The 23,587-nt window shown below is 34.7% G+C and overlaps 1 protein-coding gene across 1 annotated transcript in view; it reads left to right on the top strand.

The window, feature by feature from the left end:
• Positions 1-23,587, top strand: part of FSTL5 (follistatin like 5) — a 996,384-nt gene that overhangs the window by 683,366 nt on the left and 289,431 nt on the right. The window contains 1 exon segment of the mRNA XM_043971840.1: positions 20,100-20,266. Coding sequence (XP_043827775.1) covers positions 20,100-20,266 — 167 coding nt within the window.

Below are 23,587 nucleotides of genomic sequence, written 5' to 3'. Positions count from 1 at the left end.
CTATGTAATCTGACAGTTGCAACCATATGGGTACTCTGTTCACTTATGCAAAATACCACCCTTCCATTGCATCTCATGAAGTGGGATTATTGTCCATGTCTTTTTTTTTTAACATAAAAGGTATTTTATTTTTTCCGTTACATGTAAAGATAGTTCTCAACTTTTGTTTATACAAGCTTTACAATTTCAGATTTTTCTCCCTCCCTCCCCTCCCTCCCCCCCTCCCCTAGACAGCAGGTAATCTGATATAGGTTATATCTATATATCTGTATATCTATATACATAGACATATATATATATACACACACATACACATATATATATACACACAATAACATTAATCCTATTTCTGCATTAATCCTGTTATAAGAGAAAAAATCAGAGCAGTAATGCAAAATCTCAAAATAGAAAAAAAAAACAACAGCACCCAAAACAAAAGAAATAGTATGTTTCATTCAGCATCTATATTCCACAGTTTTGTTTTTTTTTTCTTCTTGGATTTGGAGATCCTCTTCTATCACTAGTTCCCTGGAACTCTTCTGTGCCATTGCATTGGTGAGAAGAATATAGTCCATCACAGTAGGTCAACACTCAATGTTGATGATACTGTGTACAATGTTCTTCTGGTTCTACTCATCTCAGTCATCATCAGCTCACATAAGACCCTCCAGGTTTCTCTGAACTCCTCCTGCTCATCATTTCTTACAGCACAATAGTATTCCATTGTATTCATATACCACAACTTGTCCAGCCATTCCCCAATTGATGGGCACCCCCTCAACTTCCAATTCCTTGCTACCATGTAAAGAGCAGCTACAAATATTTTTGTACATGTGGGTCCCTTTTCCCTTTCCATGATTTCTTTGGGGAAAAGACCTAAAAGTGGAATTGCTGGGTCAAAGGGTATGCATAGCTTTATCGCCCTTTGGGCATAATTCCAAATTGCTCTCCAGAATGGTTGGATCAGCTCACAGCTCCACCAACAATGAATTAGTGTTCCAATTTTCCCACAGCTTCTCCAACATTTATTATCTTCCTTTTTTGTCATTTTAGCCAATCTGATAGGTGTCAGGTGGTACCTCAGAGTTGATTTAATTTGCATCTCTCTAATCATTAGAGATTTAGAGCATTTTTTCATATGGGAATAGATAGCTTTGGTTTCTTCATCAGAAAACTGCCTGTTCATATCCTTTGACCATTTCTCAATTGGGGAATGACTTGGATTCTTATAAATTTGATTTAGTTCCCTATATATTTTAGAGATGAGGCCTTTATCAGAAATACTGGCCTCAAAAATTGTTTCCCAGCTTTCTGCCTCTCTTCTAATTTTGAATGCATTGCTTCTGTTTGTACAAAAGTTTTTTAATTTAATATAATCAAAATCATCCATTTTGCATTTTATAATATACTCTATCTCTTGTTTGGTCAAAACCTGTTTTCCTTTCCAAAGATCTGATAGGTAGACTATTCCTTTCTCTCCTAATTTAGCTATGGTATCACCTCTTATGTCTAAATCATGTATCCATTTTGACCTTATTTTAGTATAAGGTGTAAGATGTTGGTCTATGCCTAATTTCTGCCATACTATCTTCCAGTTTTCCCAGCAGTTTTTGTCAAATACTGAGTTCCTATCCCAGAAGCTGGAGTCTTTGGGTTTATCAAACACTATATTACTAGTGTCATTTATTACTGCATTTCCTGAGCCTAGCCTATTCCATTGATCTACCACTCTATTTTTTAGCCAGTACCAGATAGTTTTGATGACTGCCGCTTTATAGTAAAGCTCCAGGTTTTTGTCCATGTCTTTTCAAAATTCTCTTCCATAGAGAATGATTTGATGGAGGTGCCTTATTATACAAATTGATTTTATGAGACCCTGGATTAATAGGAGCAAAAATGCCCTTTGATCAAAGAATATTTACTTTCCCCAAGAGAATAAACACATTTAAACGCCCCTTTGAAATCCTTATTCACTATCTTCTTTCCCAAGAAAGGGAATAGATCTTATTGTTTTCTTGATCAACTATCTAGACCTCCTTGTCTTTGATAATACATTTCCCATCTCCACATAATCTACCCATAGCATCTGCTTTAAGTTGAGATGTTAAATTGATTTGTATTTATTTACATTTGTAGTATTTGTTTGTGTTGATTTGTATCATGCTAATGAAGTTATTCTGTAACCTGTGAACAAAGAAATCTTAAAAACTGTTAGAAAGAAGGGGTCTCTGAGTCCTTTTGAAAGGGTCTCCACATGATCATGGTTCCTTCTTCTTGGGATAAAATTAAATTGGGATTATGTTTTTTTTTCCTGTCTGTCTCTGATCTGGTTTATCTTTTAGGAGACATTATGTTCTCTGATCTTGTTTTTATCCATGTTCTCTAATCTGTTTATTATTTTTTTAGGAGGACAGGTATGGAAATAAATTTTAGGAGATATCATAAGATTAATTTCTCTGATCTGTTTATTAATCCCATTTGTAGAAGACAGGCATATCATTGTTTGTTTCTTTTTGTTTATTTGGTTAATGAGGGTTAAGTGACTTGCCCAGGGTCACACAGCTAGTAAGTGTCAAGTATCTGAGGCCAGATTTGAACTGGGGTCCTCCTGAATCCAGGGCCAGTACTTTATCCACTATACCACCTAGCTGCCCCTAGGAGACAGGCAGATTAAACAATTATTAATTTTCAACAAGAATTTACTCTATGTGCTGAAACCATGGTTCTTTTGATTTTTTGTTGATACATGTGCATTACTTGGATTTAGTATCTATTCTTTTCTTTTGCTTTATTACCAGTCTATCACCCTTTCAAATCAGATGATTTTACAATAATTCAAAATATGGAGTCTTAGATTTCTACTGGATTTTTATCATTAAGTTGTTAGCATCCTATAGCAGTCATTGAATACCCTTTGATAAAATTTCCAAATACTCTCTATTTTTAGAAAAATGGTGTCTGTATGGTAAGACAACTTGTATTTCCTTTTAATTCATGAGATTCCCAGAACCATTAAAATTTTATATATTTCCCCCTCCTTTTCTACTATCAATTTTTCTGAAGAAATACTGTTTTAGCATGAATTGAAGGTCTAGGTGAGTATACAAGGCCAAGATTATCAGTTTTCAGGGGTCCCCCAATACTTAGCACAGTGCTCTGCATACATTAATTGCTTAATGCATTAATTGCTTAATAAATGTGTGAAAAGGAAAGTTATTGAACTTTTTTTTTTGGCATGGTAGTATTAGTGACAAGCAAAGTAGATAAGTAGTGGACAAAGTTCCCCTCATTAAAATATCTACCTGTAATTTCCCCCATTAGCAGTTAAAATTTATCTAAGCTTCTTAAGTGAGCCTATGTGTGTGAAAGGGGAAAGAATGACAGTTTATAATGGTGTATTATTCATTCCTAGGGTCATTGAGATTGTGATTGTGTGTGAGTGTTTGTTAACCAATTTTATATAATTATTTTCTTTTTGATACAATGCATTTTATTTATGAAAAAACCACACATATGACAGGTATGATAGGCTTTCCCAGTCAAAACAATGCCAAGAATCCTCACTTTAATATGACTTACTTTAATAAGATTAATCAAATTTACTGCTAGCTGAATGCATATTAACTAAGGGAATAGGTGTTTTAATTAGGGGATTGATTGATTTTTTTTAATAACATTTATGTCTTGTGATCTTAGCCTTTTTAATCAGGCTTATTCTGATAGGAAGAGTTCTGTACAGGGATCAGGATGTAGGATATAAAAGAAAGAGTGTTAGCCATGGAGTCAAGAAACATGAATTTGAATCCTGCCTCTGGCACCAGCTGGATTACCCTTGGCAAGTCACTTAATATCTCAGGCCATCCATTTCCCCATATAAAATGTTCACAGCAATTCTTGTAGGTAGCATTAATGAAATTTGTATACTTTACATTTATATAATACCTTAAGTCTCTTTCTTACCATGAATGTATGAGGTAGGTAGTATGACATTAATAAGTATATTTAATGTAGACACATATCATAACAAAAGTGACTTTAAACCTGAATAGGCACATTAATATACATGTCTGGTGTTGATAGTGCATAGAGAGCTATTCCTAGAGTTAGGATGACCTGAGTTCAAATTTGGCCTCAAAAATTTACCAGCTATGTGACCCTGGGCAAATAACTTAATCTATTTACTCAGGTTCCTTATCTGCGAAATGGGTACTATAATAGCACCTATCCCCCAGGGTTATCATGAGGATCAAATGAGACAATGTTTATAAATATCCTTACCAAAGTGCCCATAATAAGTACTAATATTGTTTTTGTTAAGTTGTTTTCAGTCATCTCCAACACTTTGTGACAGATATTCGGGTGGTTTGCCATTTTTTTCTCCAGGTCATTTGACAAATAAGGAAACTGAGGCAAACAGGGGTAAGCAATTTGCCCAGGGTCAGATAGCTAGAAAGTGTGTGAGGCCAGATTTGAACTCAGAAAGATTAGTCTTCCTGACTCCAGGCCCATCACTCTATCCATTGTACTATATAAATACTGATTCCCTTCCCCTTCCCTTTGTTGTCATCATCATAATTTCTGTCCCCTGAAGCACCTCAAATGGTATTAAGAATGGAAAAATCAAATATTCAATTAATTGATCTCATTACCCAGATAATCAGACTATATTTTCATTGCTTTCTTTAAATGAAATTTAGTCCAATTCAACTGATACTGACCTAAACAGAACATTACTGGAAATTCTCTCCTTTGTATTCAACTCTCAAATACCTAGTCAAAATCACAACTACCTCACACTGATTTCTTTTAATCTCATTTCAATATCATAATGCTGATCCTCATAAATTTAGTCTATAGTAGACACAAATAACCTTCAACATCACAGGAAAAGAGACTGATTTACCCAATCATACCTAATCATACATAGTTCTCTACTATCTGTTACCCAGAGAACATAAAACTTTTTTTTTTTTCGCGGTACAATGGGGGTTGAGTGACTTGCCCAGGGTCACACAGCTAGTAAGTCTCAAGTATCTGAGGCTGAATTTGAATTCAGGTCTTCCTGAATCCAGGGCAGGTGCTTTATCCACTGCACCACCTAGCTGCCCCCAACTTGCTTTTGACAGCATTTCATTTAGATTTTTAATGGGTTTCTCTGTATAAAATAGTTGATTAAAATGGTGCTTGATATTCTACCATTAAAGAACCAAAACAAAAAAGTATTTCATTTGGATTTTCAAAGGCTAGAATTCTGAATACTATCCTCTCTCTGTACACTCACCACAGTACCTAGCAACCATTCTAGAAACATAGCATGCATGGTATAATGCTTGTAGGACACATTCTCTAGAATCACTTTTATAATTAACCTACCAGGTAATCTGTAGCCAGTTAGAAGCAAAGAGGTGTAAATTGAAGTCAGAAACCTGTTACATCCGCATTAACATAGTAAGTCTTAGAAACATTTTAGCCCTCTTTCTATGGAATTGCAAGCACCTTACCAAAACTAAAATAATATTTGACAGAATGAAACTATCTGCTGATCGTCTAATATCTCATGAGTAAATGTGTGTCCCTGTTGAAGAGAATTATTATTCTAAATAGCCTGAAGGCACATTTTTATTTTCCAGTCACCATGGAAATTATCACTGAATTTTCCACAGATACCTTCTTGAAAAAGGCCTTTGCATAAGAAACTTTTGAGAGAGAATGGAGTACAGATGACCTCCAAGGATGTGGAAAACATGCTGAATAGCATTACACATAACAAAACTTCATATTGTTGTCCAAGAGGGGCTAGGTGGAATGCATGAATAAGCCAATCAAGCAAAACCTATGAATATTCATTTTAGACTATGGAAAGAGGTCAACCAGTGCAGATTGATTATGGAACAATACTAACAGTGAAATAATTCATTTATAAAGGAAAATGATATGCTTAGCTGAATTTTTCAAGGCTAAAAGCATAGCAATTGATGACCAATTTAAGGAAACAATGAAGTGAAAATCTTGGTCCACAAAATGTATTCAAGAAATGAGCCTGAGGTATAATGAAATCATCGTTATCTTCACAAAGCAAAGAGGACATTTTTCTTCCAAACATAGTGTCATAAAGAAATGAATAGTAGAAAAGCTTGCTGAAATAACTACCTTGGCATACTATAATCTCAAAACTCATTTAGCAAAAGAAACACAAAAATCCAGGTTTAAAGCTGGCAAATATCTCTGGAATTTCAGAATCATTCCTTGAATATAGTCTAATTTATATCTATTTATTTGTTTTGTAAAACACTGTGCTGGGAGGTGGTACAAAGAGGAATAAGATATGGACCTGAAGGTTACCAAGCTATTTGTCAATATGGGGAGATAGAGTTTACATGCTATTCAATGTAAATAGGAAGCATCACAGAATCTAAATTTTGGAAATGATTTCCAAAGCCATTCTGTACTATCCACTTTTTTTTTTTAGTGAGGCAATTGGGGTTAAATGACTTGCCCAGGGCCACAGAGTTAGTAAGTGTTAAGTGTCTGAGGCTGGATTTGAACTCAGGTACTCCTGACTCCAGGGCCGGTGCTCTATCCACTGTGCCATCTAGCTGCCCCCTATCCACTCTTTACAGTCTATTTTATGTGACCATTCAGCTTTTGCTGGAAAATACTCAGTAATGGAATACATCTCCTAGTGTAGCCTCTTATACTTTTTGGAAAACTCTGAGTGTTAATGATGTTTTTCTTAATAGAAAATCAAAATTTGCTTTTTTGTCACTTCCATTCACTGCTCTTAATTTTGCCCTCTTGAGCCAAGCAAAATGTCTCTAATTTTCCTTTCATATGACAACCCTCTTCTCCTGGCTAAGTGGCCTGTTTCTTCAATTTATCCTCATGTAGCATCTTGATTGTTCTATTTATACCATTTCTATCTTATGAACACCCATCCTAAATTTTTATATCAATAACTGAACACAACACTCCAGATGTGAGCTAGCCAGGGAAAATATATCAGATGTACCTAGCCCCTAATCTTGTACACTGAGTTTCTCTTAGGGTTTTTATCTGCCATATGATCCTACTGGTTCCTACTGAACTTGCAGTCCATTATGACCACTGGCTCTTTTGCCGAACTGCTTATTCCTTTTTAGCCTGTAATTGTGAGGTGATTTTTAATGAAGCAAAAGTAATAAAGATAAACTGCAGTGAGAATTCAGAAGATATTTAGTCCTACTTAATGAGGCTCAGGGAAGACTTTGTGTAAAAGGTGGGTTTTACGACAGGATTTGAATAATGGGAAGGATTTTAACAAGTAGAAATTGTGAATAAGGGGGTAGTAGGACATTATATCAAAGTATTTAGAGATGAGAAATGTTCAGAATATGAGAGGAAGGGAAAATAAGGGTCTTGAGACTGAAGAGTATCTCCTTTTTACCCACTAACATCTTCTTAACACAATATTACAATGTCATTTGGGCTTATATCCTGTGACTATATCAACAGAATTAGGGGCAGTTTCCTTTTTCCCTTATATATAGACTAAATGAGTGCTAAGTGAAATTACAATAGGCACAATGTTACTGAAGGATGGGATTAGTCACAGAAGCCTTAATGAGAGAGATGAGTAGTAATCTGGGCCTTGGAGGACCTCAAAAATGCATAGGTAAAGGCAGACAGGAAGTAGAAAAATATCAAAGTCACTGAATCTGGTGTCAAAGTATCTGGACTCAAATTCAGTATTTCCTACTTTTGTGACTTTGGGTAAATACCTTAACCTGTCCAAGATTTACTTTTCTCATCCATTAAATCAAGGGTTTGGACATCTTTCTGGAACTCCAAGACAAGCTGTGAGAAGATGGGTGTACAGATAGAAAGTCACAGGGAAAGAATATTTTTACCTTTTTTTCTACTTTCAATAAGTGCCCTGTAGTAGTAAATGTACTAGTAAGAATGAGGCATTTGTCTTGAGATGGGATCAGAGGAAGAAGCACAATGGGAGCTTTCCCTTCTTGCCTTCAAGATGTGAGAATTTTCTTTTCAAGGATAAAGCAGTGTTTGTACAAAAAAAAAAATCCCTACCATAGGTTTTCAAAGTGTCCCCTGCCAGCTAATGAATTAATACCCCCTGCATGCTCCAACACAATGATATTGCTGGAAGATCACTAGTAGAAAAAACACTAGATTTGAATTCTGAGGACATGGATTCAAATAATTGGCTACCTTCAAGGCCTTGGCAATTAAAAAAGAGTGAACTTCTTGAAAGAAGATACTGTTTCTCCCTCCCCATCTCTTGATTCAGATTGAATCATATATGTGTGTATATGCATGTGTATCCAAACATACATACATATATACATATATTTACATATATATGCATAAAATATATATTATATGAACAATCCAAGAATTAATTTTACTCCACTATGCATATTTGTTAAAATTGCTTTTTTGTCTTTTGCTTTTCTTTCCTTTCTTCCCACAGTCTTTGGTGAGGGTGAGAGAAGAGGAAGAGAAAATGGACTTTTTTTTCATTTTTATATGTAGAGTTAGATATATGATCTTTAAGGTCTGTAAATGTAAAGCTGATTACAATTCTTCACAGCTTGAAGATATTTAGGTAAGAAAGGAATAGGAGCTGTCAAGAATTATCCATTTTATTTGCCTAGTATTTTTCCCTTTTTAATTGACAGACTTGGAATCTTTTTTCTAGTTATTTTTAAAAGAAAATACAGCATAGTTAATACTATCTGGAAAAAATCTAAATTAGCCATCACTGGGCTCTTACTTTGTTAAGTTAATAAAATCTCATTCTTTGAAGTTTTCATTTACAATCTCATATTAGATAGAAAGGATGAACAGCTCTTAAAAAAGGCAGTTTTTGATGTGATTTAAACTTAGATTAATGGTAATTATTTAAGCTTGGTGATATATTTCTATGGATAATCATAAATATTCATCTATGAATATTAGCATAGATCTATCATAACCAAATTTTAGTTTTTATCAGACTAAATAAATTCTTGATGAAGTATAAAAGTTTCATTTAAAATAATTTTTTGATATCAAACAATTCCTCTGGGCTTCTATTCAAAGCTTTTAGAGCTTGTTAGGGTTTTGCAGAGTTTGTTCTTCATTGGCATGATTTTCAATAATCATGATTATTTCTTTCTTGCAATAAATCATTAAAGTAGGGTTTTAGCAATAGACTTTTTGTCTGTCATCCAAAAATCAAAGAGAATTCTAGTTAAATTCAGAGAGCCTCATCATCAGCCCAGCCACAAGGAGATGAAGGTTTTTGCCATAACAATATAGAGATATTAGTTTTCTCCCTCTCCCTATTAATTCATCAGTGATCTCATCATTGTAGAGAACTCTAAATGTGGAAATTTCCTCTACCAATGCAGTTTATCAACTTCTCTTTAATGTATAGTCTTTGAGAGCCACCTGTGTCATTTCAGAAGTTAAATTATTTGGAACTGGTCACAGACCTAATATATGTGAGATGTAATACTCAAACCTGCATGTCCTTGACTCCTGGGCTATTATGATTAACTGGTTATACTATTTACCATGTCCATCAGGTGGAAGACATGTTGCACACTCCATTAATGTAGGATCCATCTGAAATGAGGAAATAATGTTACTTGAGGTATTGAAAAAGGTTAAAATAATATATTTTTAAAAACATAAAAGACAACTATGCAAAATAGGTTGTCACAGTTTAGGAATCTGAAATCAAACCTTACTAGTGTTTTGGGTTTTTTTAGTCCTTAGTTATCTAAGAAGACCATTGAGTATTCTCATTACTGAATAATTCCAAATGATCACAAAGAAATAACTATTTTTATAATTGACTTAGAGATAGATGTGTTTATGTCTTTTTGTGTTTATGCATTTGTCCATACACATACATGCATGCATTGTGGACAACTAATAGATAATATAAACTTTAAAAAACGAATTTTATATAAATTAAATAATTATAAAAACATATATCCAAGACATTTAAAATGTCTTCAAAACCATAGATTTTGTTTGTTTTGAGAGGATAATAATTTATTATTAATCATACAATTAATAACAATAAGTTATTAATAGTTGTTGGGTGAAATATAGTTCTTATTTTTAGTTATAAAGTGCAAATGGAATACTACTCTTAAAATACTTCTTTTAAATTAGGATTCCAGCCTATAATTGTAGGATATTTCTCAAAACTTATCTCAACATTTTCATTATTTCTAATTAATATTATAATATGTAAGTCCCTCCCCAAAGCACCCTAATTAAAATTATAGGAGATTATGTAAAAGATTTCTGTGACTTAAAAGGAAATATTTTGGGAGAAATATTTGATTACTCACTATGATATTCATATGTCAAGTTATTATATACTTGGAATAAGACATCCTATTATGATCATTTTATAAAGAAATGACAACCTGGGGCTAGCCTTCTTGGATTTAGAAATGCTTGATAAATTATTAAATTATAATATTTATCTATTACTGTATGTTCATGGTATTATGCCAGCTGCTATTAGTTTTTGTCCTAAGGCATTTTATTTAAAAAGCATCCAGTCAATCATTCATCAAATATTAAGTGTAACATAATACTAAGCACTAAGAATAGCTAAAGAAATAATGATATTAATGACACATTTTTATCTCACACTTTCAGAGGCAGAATGTCACAGTAGAGAAATTATCTTGGAGTCAGAAAGACCTGAGCTTTAGTTCTTATACATTCATACATATGATCTCTGTGACCACTGCCAAATCACTTAGCTTCTCAATTCTATTGGTGGCTCTCAAAGACAAGAAATGACAGAGAAGGTGCAAAGTTTAAGTCATGGTGCATGCATATGATGCCATATCAAACCTAATCAGATCTATACTTCTCATTGTGTGCATTCAAACTTTATTAATCAAAACATGAAAATGATTATACCTCTTCCCATAAGAACAAACTACCCACCTAAGTCTTAGAGGTTTTGATAAGCTTCATTCATACTAGACTGTTGCCCAGTCAGAGGCCATATGTCTCCCTACAAGGTGGCAGGTGTCCATCAGTCAAATCACCCTCAAAAGAACACTGACTGAGTCTCAAATGTTGGAAAAGCAGAACCATTCCTTGTCCCAACACCACAGGAATAGGCTAATGTCTAGGACCATTTATTTATTTATTTTAATTTTGGTGGGGCAATGAGGGTTAAGTGACTTGCCCAAAGTCACACAGCTAGTAAGTGTCAAGTGTCTGAGGCTGGATTTGAACTCAGGTACTCCTGAATCCAGGGCTGATGCTTTATCCACTGCACCGCCCAGCTGCCCCAAGACCATTTTTTTTAAAATAGTACTAAATATGGATATTCTTATGTCACTTACCACAAAATTTGACTGTTAGTTTACTACATAAATTACTGATGGAGCTGTTTCTGATATTTTTAATTTTTGGTCTCTCTTATCAGAGAATCCACATATGATAGTCAGTCATTTAAGAATATACACATTTATATTTGCCCTAGGGGGTGGAGCCAAGATGGCTGAGGAGAGACTGTAAATCCCACAAGCTCCAGATAAACCCATCCATTCATGCCCAAATAATGTGGTAAAAAAACAAAATCCAGAATGGCCTAATGCACATAAGAACAGAGTGAGACTATTTTTCCGTAAAAGAGGGCAATTCCGATCACCTACTGATCAGGCTGAACAGCTCAGTGCACATTCCAGACCCAGCCAGGGATACTGCTTTCAGTGCATGTCAGAGTCTTCAAGCACCAGCAGCTTCTGAGGATCCGATCACAGACTGGTGAGGGGGTTCAGTGGTAGACAGGGGTGAAGTGGAGGCAGTATCTACTGGAGTTGGTGCAAAGCACACTGGGTCTGAACCAGTGGGTTGAAAGGAGTGGTGGTGGCCCAGTGGGGGAGGGGCAAAAGCACACCAAGCTTCCGACCATAGAGAATCAGAGTTTAATCAGACTTCTGTTTCTGGCTCAAAGAGAAAGCAGCTGTGATTACTCACAAGCCAGGCAGGCAGAGAAGAAGCCCAATCACCCCCTGGCCCATGCTATAACATGAACAGTGTGTCATGGAAGCAACGCTACACTTTAAGCAGTAGTAAAAAGCCAAGAAATAGTAAGCCAGGATGAGTAGGCAGAGAAAGCATAAGACCATCGAAAACTTATTTGGGGGAAAGGTAGACCACAATACATCCTCAGAAGAAGATAATAACAGGGTCAAACCTCCAACGTCCAAAGCTTCCAAGAAAAATATGAACTGGTCTCAGGCCATGGAAGCTCTCAAAAGGGACTTTGAAGAGAAAGTAGGAGAGATAGAACAAAGATGTAGAGAAAGAGAGGAAGGAATGGAAAGAGAAATGAGAGCAATGCAGGAGAGCCATGAGAAAAAAGTCAACAGTTTGAAAAGCCAAATGGAAAAGGAGATTAAAAAACTGTCTGCTGAAAATAATTGCCTAAGAATTAGGATTGAACAAATGGAAGCTAGTGACCTTATGAGAAATCAAGACACAATAAAACAAATCCAATTGAATGAAAAAATAGAGGACAATGTGAAATATCTCCTTGGGAAAACAGTTGACCTGGAAAATAATTCCAGGAGAGATAATTTGAAAATAATTGGACTACCTGAAAACCATGACCAAAACAAGAGCTTAGACACCATCCTCCAAGAGATTGTGAGGGAAAATTGCCCTGATATTCTAGAAGCAGAAGCTAAAATAGAAATCGAAAGAATCCACCAATCACCTCCTGAAAGAGATCCCTAAAGGAAAACCTCCAGGAATATTATAGCCAAATTCCAGAACTCCCAGGTCAAGGAGAAAATATTGCAAGCAGCTAGAAAAAATGAATTTAAATACTGTGGGGCTCCAATAAGGATAAAGCAAGATCTAGCAGCTTCTACATTAAAGGACTGAAGGGCATGGAATATGATATTCCAGAGGGCAAAAGAACTGGGACTACAGTCAAAAATCACATACCCAGAAAAGCTAAGCATCATCTTTCAGAAGCAAACATGGAATTTCAATGAGAAAGAAGACTTTCAGGCATTTGTTATGAAAAGACCTGAACTGAATAGAAAATTTGACTTTCAAATACAAGACCCTGGAGAAGCATAAAAAGATAAACAGGAGGGGGCGGCTAGGTGGCACAGTGGATAAAGCACCGGCCCTGGATTCAGGAGTACCTGAGTTCAAATCCAGCCTCAGACACTTGACACTTACTAGCTGTGTGACCCTGGGCAAGTCACTTAACCCCCGTTGCCCCACAAAAACAAAAACAAAAACAAAAACAAAAAAGATAAACAGGAAAAAGACTTCATGAGGGATATTAAAAGATCAAACTTTTTATATTCCTACATGGGAAGATAATACTTCAAACTCATAAGAACTATCTCAGTAAGGAATTAACAGAGGACACAGGTCTGAACTGAATACAAAGGGATGATATCTCTAAAGCATTTTTTTTGTTCTTTGTTGGGCGTCTTATGTCTGGGGCCGGATTTGGGCTTGGGACCTCCTGAGTCCAGGGCTGGTGCATTGTCCACTGTGCCACCTAACTAACCCATGATGACATCTTTAAAATAGTGTTGAGGTGTAGGAGAAATAGACTGGGGGAGGGGGATGGGGAGAGATGGTCTGGGGAGAGATTGTTCACATGAAGGAGACAAGAAAAAAGCTTATGGAGGAGAGGGGAAGAGGGGGAAGGAATTGGGGAGTGAGTGAACCTTAATATCATCAGAATTGACTCAAAGGACTAACATACATACTCAAGTGGGTATAGTAATATATTTTTGCCCTGAGGAGGGGAGGGAGATAAGAGGGCAGAGAAGGGAAGGAGGGAAGGGCAGACTGGGAGAGAGAGCAATAAAAAGCAAAATACTTTCGAGGAAGGTAAAGATGTTCTGCATAACTGCACAAGTATGACATATTGAATTGCTTGATTTCATAGGAAGTGTTGAGGAGAGAGGGAGGAAGAAAATTTGGAACACAGAATTAGCTCAAAGACCTTAAACTCATCAGATTTGGCTCATGGAGGGAATAATATTCACATCCAGTTGGAAGGAGTAATCTATTTGACCCTACAGGAAAGTATGAGGGGAAGAGTATAAGGAAGGAAGTGTGGAAAAAAAAGGGAGTGCAAAGTAGGGGAGGGGACAGTCAGAAGTAAAACACTTTTGAGGATGACTAGTTTAAAAGAAGATAGAAAATAGTGTAAATATCATGGGAAGGGAATAGGATGGAGGGAAATAGTTATGATGATTGAATATAATGGCAAAACGTATGGTACCTACTTTGCTGGGCTAATATGAAGAAAATTCTTTGTCAAGTTTAAGGTACTTTATTTAGGTTATGATGAACAGGATACTATCAGAAAAACCTGGAAAGACCTACATGAACTGAAGCAGAGTGAAATGTACTGTATACAAAATAACAGCAATAGTGTAAGATAATCTGCTGGGAAGCATGTGGATATTTTCAGCAATGCAATGATCCAATATAACCCTGAAGGACTTATGAAAATGGCAACCCATCTACAGAGAAAGAAGTGATAGTATCTGAAAATAGATGGAAACACATTTTTTTTTTTGATGAGGCAGTTGGGGTTGAGTGGCTTGCCCAGGGTCACACAGCTGGTGGGTGTTGGGTGTCTGAGGTTGGCTTCAAACTCGGGTGCTCCTGGTTCCAGGGCCAGTGTTCTGTCCACTGCACCACCTAGCTGCCCCTGGAAACACATTTTTAAAAAATTTTGTTTTTCCTCTTTGACAGTCCCTCAATCTGAAGTTTTGGGTTTTTTTTTTTTGACTGGTTTCTCTTACAACCTAGCTAATGTGGGAATGTTTTCCATGACTACTCATGTATGACTTATTTTGAAATGCTTGAGTTCTAGTGGGTGGGGGGTGGGTATGGAGGAGGAAGAGAAGTTGGAACACAATTTTTTTTTAAATTGATGTTAAAATTTGTTTGTGCATATGTTTTGGAAAACAAAATTCTATTCAATTAAAAGAAAAAGAATATACACATTTACTTTATCGTACCATGAGTATGGGGTATTGATAATTAATCTACTCTTCTATGTAAATAATGAAATTGTAAAGCTTGTATAAACAAAAGTTGAGAACTATCTTTACATGTAATGGAAAAAAAATGTGACATTCCTTAATTTATAGTGAAAGGATATGAAGAGGCTGTTTTCAGATGAAATCAAACCTATCTGTAATCATATGAAAAAATGCTCTAAATCATTATTTGTTAGAGAAAGGCAAATTAAAATTAATATGAGATACCACTTGATACCTATCAGAGATGACAAATTCTGGAAGAGATGAAGAGAAATATAGTTACATTAATGAACTATTATTGAGAGTAGTGAACTGGTCCATCCAGTCTGGAGAACAATCTGGAATTATGCTCAAAGAGCTATAAAACTCTGAATTACCTACCTGGATGTAGAGAATTATTTATATCAGTTATTTTTGTGTTGTCAAAAAATTGGTAATTGAGAGTATGCTTTAAATAGTGGAATAAGTTGTGGCATATGATTGTTACATAATACTATTGTTCTATAAGAAATGATGAGGGGAGTGATCTCAAGGCAAAAGAAAACATCATGTTCTACAGGAACTGGTGCAAAGTGAAGTAAGAACAGGAAGTCGCCATCTACAGTAACAACAATGTTGTAATGATAATCAACTGTGAAAAGTTTGGATGCTCTGAGAGATGTCTGGAGAAAATTGAATGGGGATAGAAAGGAATATACTTTTTTCTCAGCAGTACATGTTACCTATTCAAAAATTGACCATGTATTAGGGCACAAATACCTGATAGTCAAATGGAGAAAGGCAGAAATAGTAAATGCCTCTTTCTCAGATCATGACGCAAAAAAATTACATGTAATAAAGAGCCACAAAAATGTAAACTGAAAATTACTTGGAAACTAAACAATCTCATTTTAAGAATGAGGGGGTTATAAAACAAATCACAGAAAGAATCAATAACTTCAAGAGAATTGCAAAAATGAGACAACATATCAAAGTCAATGGGAAGTAGCCAAAGCAGTGCTTAGGGGAAATTTTATATGTTGAAAGGCTTATATGAATAAAAAAGAGAAAAAGGAGATCAATGAATTGGTCATGCAACTAAAAAAGCTAGAAAAAGAACAAATTAAAAATCATCAGTTAAATACTAAGTTAGAAATCCTGAAAATCAAAGGAGAAATTAATAAAATTGAAAGCAAGAAAACTATAGAGTTAATCAATAAATCTAAGAGGTGATTTTATGAAACAAACCAATAAAATAGATATAGCTTTGGTTCATTTGATTTAAAAAAAGAAGAAAACCAAATTATCAGTATCAAAAATGAAAGGGGTGATTTCACTACCAATGAAGTGGAAATTAAAGCAATAATTAGGAGCTATTTTGCCCAACTGTATGCTAATAAATTTGACAATCTAAATGAAATGGATATTTACAAAAAAATACACATCACCCAGGTTAACTTAAGAGGAAATAAAATTCTTAAAAAGCCCATATTAGACAAAGAAATTGAACAAGTCATCAATGAACTCCCTAAGAAGAAATCTCCAGGGCTAGGTGAGTTTAAAAGTGAATGCTACCAAACATTTAAGGAACAAGTAATTCCAATACTATACAAATTATTTGCAAAAATAGGTGAAGAAGGAGTTCTACAAAATTCCTTTCATGATACAAATATGCTATTGATACCTAAACAAGGCAAAGCCAAAAGAGAGAAAGAAAATTAAAGACCAATTTCCCTAAGGAATATTGATGCAAAAATCTTAAAAAAAATATGAGCAAGGAGATTACAGCAAGTGATTACCAGGATAATACTTTATGACCAGGTAGGATTTATATCAGGAATGCTCTACTGGTTCAACCTTAGGAAAACTATCAACATAATCAACCACATCAATAAGAAAACTAACCACAATCATATGATTGTCTCAATAGATGCAGAGAAAGCTTTTGAGAAAATACAGCACCCATTCCTAATAAAAACACCAGAGAGCATAGTAACAGGTGGAGCTTTCCTTAAAATAATAAGCAATGTCTACCTAAAACCATCAGCAAGCATTATAGGTAATGGAGATAAGTTAGAGGCCTTCCAAATATTATGAGGGGTAAAACAGGGATGTCCATTATCACAATGGATAGGCTGAGCTAATATAATAAAAATGACAATTCTACCTACATTAATTTACTTATTCAGTCCCATACCAATCAGACTACCTAAAATTATTTTATAGAGCTAGAAAAAACAATAACAAAATTCATCTGGAAAAACAAAATATCAAGAATATCAAGGGAACTAATGAAAAAAAATGCACAGAAGATGGGCTAGCTGTACAAAATTTGAAGCTTTACTACAAAGCATATTAGAATCTTTCCTCCATGACACCTTTCAGTAAATTGTGTGACTCTTAAGATTGTCAAAATTTTCTCATTCTTTACTCAAGGATATACTCACATTAATTATTATGTTATTCACTCAACAGTACAATATGTAAAGAATGAAAATTGAAAGTCTCCCAGAGGGCTATTAACTATGATTTAGTACAAAAGAATAGGCTGCCAAATATTGGCAAAAGCATCTTACACAAGAATTGGCTAAACCTATATCATCTAAATATATTATCAGAAATAGATGTGGGCAATCATGTAGTAAAACCAGGACGACTCCGTGAAGTTGCTGTATACATATTTGATGTTAAAAGATCTAGATACAGATTCTTAACACAATAATTTAGCCCCTTAAATGGTATTTATGAGAAGATTTAGACATGATATTAGCCAATTTGGATGAGGAATCTCATCAGTGAATTTACAGACCAACTGAAGTGTTTTTCATTGAAGTAGCATGTGTATTATAATACTACACAAGGATTTTATAAAGACCAAATGTATTCTGTAACCACAGACCATTTTCAATTTATTTTATTACCAAAGCTGGATATTGATAGGAAAAAGGAATTGTATTGAACCTAAAATGCCATTTAAAACTACATCTTCCCATCTAAAAACTATAAATACTAACATGGGGCTGCTATCCAAATTAGGAAGTAAAGTAGGTTTGTTTGTTTGTTTTCCTTCACATTCTTTCCAATGAAATATAAAGATCAAACTCTGTCCAGATATGTTCACTAGCTAAACATTAAAAGAAAACATTGAAATAAAAGGCATCTGTTTAAACTGTAGAGTTTGGGTATGGGAATTAAAATATCAAAAGATATAATTTGAGAAAGGAAAAAAAAAACAATGAGTTGTAATGAGCTTTGGTTAAGAACTAAAGTTTAATCTTATATTTCTCTTTTCAAGAATGAGGAAGGGGGAAAAGGCAAGAAAAGGAGGAAAAATGAAAGAGGAAACTGGTGAACTATGGAATGTCTTCCAGGACAGTTTTTGCCTGTTTACAATTTGAATGAAATGTAATAATAAAATACCAAATAGCTCAGTAACCTCATTGATGTTTATGTTCCCTCCAATAATGAAGGGTCCAAGATACAGAATTCTTTTTTACTGATGGCAATACACACTAGGTACCCCTATTTTCAACTGGCATTGTAGAAGTTGCATCAAACACCAAAATATTATAGCATCTCCTGGTTGGGCCCCAAGCCATTAAAAACAATTTGGCCTAAACATGTACATAGAAAAAAACACACAATCAAATCCTAAGTATGACAAGGACCTCTATTGCCTAGATTATGACATAGAGCTAGATATATCTATAAATCCAAATCATCTGTGTGTGTGTGTGTGTGTGTGTGTGTGCGCACATGTGTATGGGCTTGTGTAGTACACTACTGATGAACAAGTTGGTTTCATAATTAAGCAAGCAAAATAAAGCAATTGATTGTTCTAGGGAATATAGAAAGTTCTAGATTTCACCCCCAATAGCCCCTCACAATTTCAATACCAATAATCTATTGGAATTAGTGATTTTTGACCTTTTTGACCATTTTCAGAGAATTAAAAATATGTATTACTGCTTGCTGCAGTAAATTACAGATAGCCAATGATGAATGAGAGCCAGAGGATGGATATAATCAAAGAAAATAAATGATTGACAATCTGTGTGGCAAGAGCTGAGGTTAACTGATGGACATCCCATTTGCTCCATTGATTTCATCTCTATGTAAAAACTACAGACAATTAATGATCCAGCGTGTCAGGCAAACCACTTTTGGGAAGACATCTGCAAAAGTGAAATAATATGGTTAGGCATGTATAGGTTGCTACCTCTATCAGCAAAGGGAATATTTACTTCAATCAAATCATATGTCTAGTTGAATATTGACTGCTGAGGACAATAATATTTGCATTGTTTCCTATAAATTATTTTATTCTAGCAAAGGGAACCCAGGCTCACATTGTTTAAAAAAATATAGCAGCATGGAGCCTTATTGGTGAGAAAAGATCATACTGAATGAGCAAACACATGATATGTTTTATGGGTTTGTAAAAATTGTAGAATGGAGAGACTTTATCAAAATTGACTAAAAGTAACATTGGGCCAGAGAGATCTGGCTTTAATGACCATTTGGCAAATAGAATCCCTCCTCTTCTCTTTTGATTTCCCAAATACCTTTTATTCCCTTCAAGTCGATTTGTATTTCCCAGCATCATGAACCATTTTATTCACTCACTTTTAACAGTATTCACTAAGCTAGCCAGCAATGATCTCACCTTATGTACAATATAAATCTAACAGTGAATAAACAACATCATTTTGATTCCAATGTGGATAACATGGTAACATGTCGATTTGGCAGTTAAATAATTTATGTCTCTATTGAGTACAATCTGTCAGGATATTATAACTATATATGTCTGAAATCCATTTCTTGTTGACTAGTTCTCTACTTCATGATGAAGTTTGTCAGTCAATTAAATTAAAGTGTCATACTGACCAATATTGTGAACAATCTATTATTTTTATATTTCTTTGGAAGCTTTTTTCCTTCTTATTCAAATTAAGATGCTTAATTACTAGTATTCATAAACTCTGCACTAATTAACCTTGTAGAACCACATACTCATTCATACTGCCAACACTACATCCTTTTTTTTTTTAACAGAGGTTATCCAGTTGAGTCTGCCTGAAGATCAGAAACTGAGTATCACAGCAGCAACAGTTGGACAGAGTGCTGTTCTAACCTGTGCCATTCAGGGAGCCCTGAGACCTCCCATCATCTGGAAGCGTAACCACGTGGTTCTAAATAGCTTAGATTTGGAAGACATCAATGTAAGTACAAGATCAACAACAACAACAACAAAACAAAACAAGGAGATTTGTCTTCATGTGATGTCATTTCAAAATTGACCTTGATACACATGGGAAGTTTGATCCTTGTTGGCTATGTGCCAGATGATCAGGGGTTTTATCTTAATTTGTAATAAGTCAAATCCTTTATATCAGTTTTTGAGAGTCAGGATATTACTTTTTTAATACTGACTATTTTGTGGTTTCATGTTGCTGTATAAAAGAGTAGCAAAAGTGATCAATTTTATTGAAAACATGTCACTAAAATGGTCCTATAAGAGTTTTATTTTGGGATTATTATGTAAAAGCAACTTGCTATTCATTTCTGAGAAGAACTTGTGAAACAAAAGATGGTGTTTACCTCTAATTAACTTTTGATCTAATGGAAAAGCATATGTGATTAATGGATTGGAGTCAGGAAGTCCTGGGCTCTACTACAGTCTCTGAATCTCAGAGAACTCTTAAAAGTGTACTTAAGTGTACTTGGCATCAGATGGTTCATAATATACAACCCTTATTAAACTGGCTTTATAAGAAAGTGAGGGGTTCCATACAGTGCCTTCCCTTAGGAAATTATCAGGAACAAAACGATAATTTAGTGTGTATTTCTTCTACCTCTGGGCGTTGTTATAAAAATTAAATCAGGTTAAAGTGCATGTCAAAGGCAACCCTCGAAGATTAAAAATAAGTCACAAAAGCAAAGTCGACAGATGCAGTTCTAACTTTATTCCTTAGTGCTTGTGGGTATTTTATGGGTGATTTGTCTGCATATGAGGTTAATGTCACATTTTACCATTAGCTGACAAAATTAGTCCTTTCCTACCAACAGATTCATTGAGTAACTGCCTAAGCAACAGTAGTACAATGTGGGGTTGTTAACCTTATTTGTAATATTCTAGGAATAACATTGGTTTACATGAGTGAATTAGTCACTCAACAGTTTAACCCCTTTAAATAACAACAAAAAATTTTAAAAAACACTTTAAAGAAATCTATTGCATTAAATATTCCCCCAACTCACTTTTTTGGGGTAATTTTGTAATTGATGACTTGAGTTTTCACATCACATTCATTTTTAAATAACTCCACACACAGAGCTACTAAGATTTTCCTCATAATAAGGATTAAAAACAGAGTTTAGGAAAGCAGATTGACTCATCTCTACTTCTATCAATGATTCCAACATTGCGTATCCATAGTCCCTAAAATTTCTAGTGAAAGCAAGGAAATGGATTTTTTTCACATCATCCTTGTTAATTATAATTACAGAACTTTCAGTTTCTTTGATTATTCTTTCTATTTACATTTTTGTAGTTGCAGGCTGTGAGCTGAATACTGACTTTACTAGTATGTCCTTGGCCAATCCATCAAGTAATTAAGTATATACTATGTACTAGATACTGAACTCATGGATTTTGATAAAAATATGATGTAGCCCCTGCTCTGAAGAGAAGGATAATAAACACATATATAGAAGGGGTGTTGTCAAAAGAAGGGGATTTTAGTTTAGATACCATCAAACATTGTTAATACAGCCACAGGACAGCCAGTGGCCAGGTCTTGCCATTAACAAGAGATTAATACTGCAGAGAATTGTCATTTAATTGATATGTGAAAATAGGCAAGTGTCTTACTTTCCTCCTCCACAATATGAGGAGAGTAATATCTGCAATACTTCATGGAGTTGTATGGAACATATGAGTGAATATATATAAAGTACTTAATATATATTCATATTTATATATAATAAATATAAAGTACTTCATAATCTTTATAAATATATAAGTATAACCCTTGTGAAACACAAAGGGCCCACATATATTTTGGAATCTATCACAACTAATCTACCTTATTTGCCATTCCCAACCCTGATTTGAAGCCAAGAGAAATTGTAATATCTAGCACTCCACTAAAGGGTGAAAATTTGTTTACTTTCCAAGCACTTTAACTTACACGTCATTAAAAATAAAACAGGTTTTATTTATGTAGAAAACACACACAAACAACTCCCAACTAAACCTATAGAAAATCAAGTGAAACTCTTTTGACTTTTGGGGGGCTCCTTTCTGCCAAAGTCCTTTACCAACAGATTAAGGAATTGAAACAGACCTTATGGTTCCAACCTCTGTGTGCTGAATATTTTCCCCAACATACCTGTTCTCTGGTTTTTAGAGAAAATTTGGTTGAAACTAAACATGTGTTCTTTTCCCTCTTCCCCCCTTGCTCCACTGGCACTCATATCTTTAATGTCTGGCTCTGCATAAGCCCTGATATGTTTTTGAAATTATCTTCCGCCACACTGCTTCTTTCACCCCTACCTGATGTAGCAGTCTTTCATGCCAACATTGCTTTGCTTCCTGGCAATCAATATTTTGCTTTCATTTCTAAGTACTCACCTCACTACAGTTTTCCTTCTGTAAAATTCTAAGGTAATGATCTTTCTTTCCACAAAATAATACAAGTTCTTGAGAAACTAAACTAAAGATTGATCTCAAGAGATGTGTGATCAGTGTTTAACTCTTCTGACATTTCTCATGTAAATTTCTAGGCTATTCACTCCTATTCTCTACAACTGGTCCTTAACTCAACCCAACACCAAGAGACTCTTCAGGTATTGTGGTAATCTCCCTTTAGGTGTCCTGCCTGTTGACAATCTTCCTTTCCCACAAGAGTAAGGCTCTCTTGGCCCTCCCAGTTTGTACCTATCCTCTGCTGGTTCCCAAATAGCATGTTTCCAACATATTCAACATTTGCCCAAATGCCTCACAGCTCAATGGGGCTCCTCTGTTCTCTCAACTAGATTATTATCTGTAACTCTCATCTCCAACCTGATTGGTATGTGGCTTTCTTCTTATTGGTGAAGATCCATTTTGGTGACTGTGTCAAGAGTGGAGTAGAGTGTTACATCTTCTTTTTCTATGCTTACTGCTAAGCCAACTTGGATTATGATAGCATTTACTAAATGTGTGGTTCAGGGACCTCTAGGCATCCAAAGAGACTTTGGTTTTGACTACAAGGTCAAAACTAATTTTCTAATGTTAATGTTTCAATTATTGATAATCAAACATTGATATAACAGATATAATTATCCACATAAGCAAATTATTTTTGGAGAGTCCTCAATATTTTTTCGTTTATTACTCATTTTAACATTCTTTTTTATATTTTGAGTTCCAGATTCTCTCCCTCTCACCATACTTACCCACTAAAAATAAATTATATGATATCAATTATACATGTGAAATCATGTAAAACATATTGTATATTATCACAAAAACACACAAAAATAAGTAAGAAAAACAT

The sequence above is a fragment of the Dromiciops gliroides genome, chromosome 6, assembly GCF_019393635.1.
Source record: "Dromiciops gliroides isolate mDroGli1 chromosome 6, mDroGli1.pri, whole genome shotgun sequence".
Classification (NCBI taxonomy): Eukaryota; Metazoa; Chordata; class Mammalia; order Microbiotheria; family Microbiotheriidae; genus Dromiciops; species Dromiciops gliroides.
This window is presented reverse-complemented; position numbering and strand designations above follow the sequence as displayed.